General features: G+C 44.5%; 1 protein-coding gene across 1 annotated transcript in view; it reads right to left on the bottom strand.

Annotated features, from left to right (window-relative positions):
- LOC106109583 overlaps window positions 1–5732 on the bottom strand; it is an 8251-nt gene that overhangs the window by 879 nt on the left and 1640 nt on the right. Inside the window, exons 3-15 of the mRNA XM_013291140.1 lie at window positions 5473–5574; window positions 5088–5212; window positions 4860–4967; window positions 4038–4748; window positions 3194–3879; window positions 2810–2993; window positions 2211–2301; window positions 1772–1893; window positions 1428–1541; window positions 961–1083; window positions 653–811; window positions 304–447; window positions 4–35 (exon numbers count right to left, since the gene is read on the bottom strand). Coding sequence (XP_013146594.1) covers window positions 4–35; window positions 304–447; window positions 653–811; window positions 961–1083; window positions 1428–1541; window positions 1772–1893; window positions 2211–2301; window positions 2810–2993; window positions 3194–3879; window positions 4038–4748; window positions 4860–4967; window positions 5088–5212; window positions 5473–5574 — 2701 coding nt within the window. The remainder of the gene's footprint in view (window positions 1–3; window positions 36–303; window positions 448–652; window positions 812–960; window positions 1084–1427; window positions 1542–1771; window positions 1894–2210; window positions 2302–2809; window positions 2994–3193; window positions 3880–4037; window positions 4749–4859; window positions 4968–5087; window positions 5213–5472; window positions 5575–5732) is intronic.

Here is a 5732-nt window from a genome sequence, read left to right as displayed (position 1 = left end):
CACGGCGCTCGACTCACGAACCGCGTCACGAGCGCCTGCAACCGACACATATTTACATTATTATTTGGACTGTATGTCGTTACCTTATAAGGAGTGTTTTTTAAACTTTTCCATCTATCTGTATAAATAAGTATAATAAAAAAATAGCCAAGAAATTCAAGGACGTTCGTTAGTTTTTAAATATATTTGTTAAAACTATTAATTAGTTGGAGAAGACTTATAAATCAAAGTGACAAGTTAGTACCACTACTATACCCACGTATGTAGTGTGTAAGAGTGTAGAGTGCAGAGTGTAGTACGTACCCTGCCCTTGCGCACGGCGAGCACCTGCGGCAGGCGGTCGGCGTGCAGCAGCGCGGCGAACATGCGCGCGAGCAGCTCCTCGCGGTCCTCGTCCAGCAGGTTCTTCACCGGCGGCGGCTTCTGGCCCAGCGCCACGCTCACCACCTGCCGCAGCGCCACACGCACATACACAACAATGTTCTCATTCTATGTAAACATATATTTCCGACAATGAATACGTGCGAATTTCTAAAACCGAAGGCTTCAGGTTTTTGAAAGTGTTGTAAATGCATACATGTATGGTACATGCAGCTTACTGCACCTAGTTCTGTCCCACACCATGAGAGAATCATTTGTCCAAGTGACCGACCTGTCTCTTGTCGATGCTGTCGCTCTTGGGGCTGTCCTGCTTGGGTCTGCGCTGCACAGACTCTATGTTCTTGAGGAACAGGTTGGATTCGTCCTCCGCAGAGTTTTCCAGCGCCTCCTTCTGGGCCGCCTCCATCTGCTTCTGCTTCTCTTCTCTCTCCTGAAACGTTATAAACAGTACCATAAAGCCTTTTTTTCTAGCTTAGATAGAAACACATCTTCTGACCCAAGAAGATAACGTTAGCTACCGCTGTATGATGTAACACCAGTAAATGTGACAATTTAGATATAACAAGTGTCGTGGTGTACCTTGAGTATGAGCGCGTTGGCGATGGCGAGGGGGTCGTTGAGCTCCTCGAGGCGCAGCAGCGTCACGTACATCGCCTCGATCTCCAGCAGCACCTGCTTCGTGCGGCGCACCTCGCGCGGCACCTGCACCCAACACACACTCACTCCCTAACTGCAACTGTGCTCATCGGGACTGTCGGTGGCACTTGCCTGCTACGATATTTGACTTTATGCAGACAACGTATAGCAAGTTGAGGGTGGGGCAAAAGCGTCAGATGCTTGACATGTCTAGTTTCGTACAGTTTCGTTTCTGAATGGAACCCACCAGAATACACCGAAATGAAAAGCGACCGCTGCCCATAAACATCTACGCGTCTCCTCCACCGTCAAATCTTTTCCTTCCATAAGAGACCTCTTAAGAAATGGGTGGAACTGGAAAGGGACTAAAACTCCAGGGCTAAATGTATGTATATGAGGGCGGAGCGCACCTCTGCGGGGTTGGTGGTGCTGGCGGCGCTGGGCGCGCGCGAGCCGCGGCCGGCGGCGGGCTCCGACACCACCTCCACGTCGATGATCTTGCGCGGCGCCGTCACGCTGCCGCACTGCGCACACACACAATACGTTGGACAATTAATACGCGCTCTTTCATAATACTAATCACGTAAACGTATCTTCCATTTCCCTCGTATTGTCAACAAATGTTGAAAAAACAAATAGTAGTAGTAAAAAACATTGGTGAATTTTTGAAGTCGATTCAGTAGTTTTAGAGTTTATTCGTTGCATGCATATGTTTTTTTCTATATGATACTAGTGCAGATATGTATATACATGCCTGCAGTTTTCCCAGCGAGTTCTCGAACTGCGCGGGCGTGTAGTGGCGCGGCGCGGCGTCCTCGCTGGTGCTGTGGCGGTGCGAGCTGCGCCGCTCGCGGCCGCCCGCCTCCTGCTTCACACCTGCACACCAGTATCGTTACATATCGACTGCCGCACTGCACATCCACTGCTGAACAACTTTAAGGCCATACCAGTAACGCTTAACGGCTGTCGATGCGGCAGTAAAAGTATAAGTGAACACAAAACAATAACTAAACTTATTGAAATATTTATGCAAATGGTATTAAAGTAATAAATAAAAGGGTCTGTAGAAATTCAGCGTCCAATAAAGATGAGAACAAATAAAAACATAATAACATAAAACATCCCTTTTTTTAAATGGTTGAAAATAGTTCATGGTAACAACATATATCATAAATCATTGTAAAAAACCTCACCTCCACTATAGAAGGGATGATTTTGCTGGTTAGCCTTGTGTGCCTCTTTTACACCCTCTTTCTCTTTATTCGCCTGTCGCTCGAGGAATACCTGCAGATACACAAGACAAATGACATTTTACACTTTCAACAAAACATAATTCAAATTTCATCATCATTACATAGCAAATACACTCCTCCTAATGTGTAAATATACAATTACACAGAAAGTATACTCCTCCAAATGTGTAAATATACAATTACACGGAAAGTATACTCCAAATGTGTAAATATACAATTACACAGAAAGTATACTCCTCCAAATGTGTAAATATACAATTACACAGAAAGTATACTCCTCCAAATGTGTAAATATACAATTACACGGAAAGTATACTCCTCCAAATTTGTAAATATACAATTACACAGAAAGTATACTCCTCCAAATGTGTAAATATACAATAACACAGAAAGTATACTCTTCCAAATGTGTAAATATACAATAACACAGAAAGTATACTCTTCCAAATGTGTAAATATACAATTACACAGAAAGTATACTCCTCCAAATGTGTAAATATACAATTACTGAGTAAAGAAAATGGGTAAGGTGTACTGACGGTGTAATAGAAGTCGTGTATGTAAGGTGTGCCGGTGTTGAGCTGCAGCATCTGTATGTTGATGAGCCACTGCTTCTCGCGCGACGTCATCAGGCCCGCGTACTCGTCCACCTCGCCACCGCCAGCACCGCCACCGCCTCCGCCGGCGCCGTCGTCGTCGTCGTCGTCGCCGTTCATCATGTGTCTGGAGAAGGTGGACACAACAGTACATAACGAGAAGATATTTAGCACTAGGGCCGATTATAAGAAAACCTGAAAACTAATAGTATATATTAGTAAAGAACTAGTAAAACGACAAAAAACAGCAGGTGGATTTCCGTTTTTTCGAAGAAAAAAAAGATGTTCGACCTACTATCAATAGTCTATCTAAAAGTATTTAAGTACCTGTTGACATTATTGTATGTGCCATTGCGTTGGTTGTTGAACATGGGGTGGTTGTTGATGAACTGCGAGTTGGTGAAGACGGCGCCGCGGTTCAGCATGGGGTGGTGGCTGGCGTTGTGGAAGCTGTTGTAGGGCAGCACGGGGTACGTGGACTGCAGCAGGAACTTGGCCAGGTTCTGTGAATTCATCATCTTGGTGCTGGTGTTGGTGTTATTGTACACTCGGCTCTTCTGCACCTTCTCGTTCCTCTGGTTGGCGGGCGGCTTGAGCGCGGCTTGGCTGCCTTTGTTCTGAGGCGAGACGTGCATGCTCATCTGCGCGTTCGCAGGTTTCGAGTTTATTTGTTGATTCGTTTGCTTCATGTTGCTCTGCTGAGAGTTCATTTGCGAGTTTATAGACTGCGAGTTCATTTGTTGCAAGTTCGTTTGTTGCAAGTTCATTTGCTGCAAGTTCATTGGCTGACTGTTAATTAGCTGGGAGTTTTTATGCGGCGCATTCATTTGCTGAGTGGCCAGTTGCTGTGAGTTGACCTGCTGCGGGTTCTGCTGCATCATCTGCGGAGAGTTCATTGCGGGTTTGGCAATCTTCTGGTTTATTAGCGGTTGATTCTTTACATGTTGGTTCATCATCATATTCTGATTTATTTGTGTTTGTTGTTCTGTTGATTTATTGGCTGTGATTGGGCCCTAAAAGTATGAACAATATTAACATTTTTCAGCAAAACTTGTCTATAAATACAACTTTGGGTATTAAATATTTCATTTTTAATTTTATAAATAAACTTTCTTTATGTCTGTATTTCAATAAAAAATGAATGATTTTATTGTAAAAAAAAAGTACTTACACGAAAATTAGGATTAAATTGGTTCATACTTGGACTGTAATTTTGCCGCTGCATCCCCATCCCCGGAGGCGGAGGGAGCCGGGACTGGCCCAGCATGTGAGGGAACTGGTTCATGCCCGGCCCGTACTGGCCGCCGTTAGACAACATGTGGTTCATATTCTGTCCTAAAGGGTTCATACTCTGGCCTATTTGATTCATCTGATTCATTTGGTTCATACTCTGGCTCATTTGCGCCATAGTTTGATCCATTTGGTTCATACTCTGTGCCATGGGGCTCTGCAGCGTGTGGTTGGATTGGCTCATCTGATGGATATTCTGCATGTTGTGTTGCATTTGGTTCATCATGCTCTGTCCCATTTGGTTGTTCTGAAACTGACTGTTCAATTGATTGTTTTGCATAAAAGGGTTATTCTGCGTCATCTGGTTCATAGTTTGACTCATTTGATTCATATTCTGGGTCAATTGATTTGCGTTCTGTGTCATTTGACTCAAGTTCTGACCCAATGGATTGACATTTTGCATCATATGGTTTTGCATTGCTTGATTTCCTTGAGCCATTTGGCTGATTTGTCCGGATTGGCCGATGACCTTGTTCAGTGGCGCGCCCATCTGACCGATGTTGTGTCCTATGGGCTGCTGAGGCGCAAAGGGCAGGGGGACCGGCGCCTGAAGACCCGGTGGTCTTTGTAGAATCATGGTTGGAAATCTTTGCTGAAATTAATAAATTCAAATCATAAACATATGACCAAGTTGACCTGAAGATTTTTCCTTTCACTTAATATAATTTACACACTAAATTGAGTTATAATTCCTTATACAAACCTGATAGTAGTTCTGTGTGGGGAAGGGGGCCTGCTGTTGCTGCTGACTCTGGCGCAGCTGCCTCTCCAGCTCCTCCACGGTGCATACATTTTTGAGTGGTGGCACGGGCTATACAAAAAACTTATATGATAATTTCAATGTAAAAATTTTGCAGTCTTATAATGAAAATTGTCTACTATGACACTAAATACTACACAAAGCAACACTGAAGTATGTAGAGATACTGACAGTGGGTGGTATGTGGGGCGCGGGCGCGGGCGCGGCGAAGGAGAGGTCGTGCCGCCACACGGAGGAGCCCAGCGAGATGTGCGCCGGCTCCGGCTCGTCCAGCACCAGCTTGGCCAGGGACGCCTCTGAAATCACACATTGCCGTTAATTAACAATGCAACACATCATTATAATTTGCTGGATACACTTGGAATTCAGTCATAAAATGTGTGTTCTATTAATTTTTTAAATCTTTCATATTGACAGCACTTTAATAAAAATAGTAAGAAAGAACAGGATAACAGGCAGCCATTTATTCCTTGCTTGTGTATGACTTGACAGTCTTATTCGCCATACTTGTCAGACTTATTTGCCAAATGCTTCCCTGTGGGGCAGTTGTTCTCACCGAGCTGTGAGTTGACATCGTCTACTTGGGTGTGGTGCCGCCGGCTGCTCTCCAGCTGCTCCGCCAGCTGCTCGTGCTCCACCTCCCAGTCCAGCTCGTCCGCTGCACACACATAACATTCACACAATCTTACTTATGAATACCAAAGTTTCTCTGGAACGGCTTCACAGATCTTACAGATAAATGGGATTGATATAGAACATAGTCTGAAGGAACAAAACTTACTAAGTTTTTATTTTCAAACATGGACAGTCGGGGGG

This window comes from Papilio polytes, unplaced genomic scaffold, assembly GCF_000836215.1.
Source record: "Papilio polytes unplaced genomic scaffold, Ppol_1.0 DF821122.1, whole genome shotgun sequence".
Lineage (NCBI taxonomy): Eukaryota > Metazoa > Arthropoda > Insecta > Lepidoptera > Papilionidae > Papilio > Papilio polytes.
This window is presented reverse-complemented; position numbering and strand designations above follow the sequence as displayed.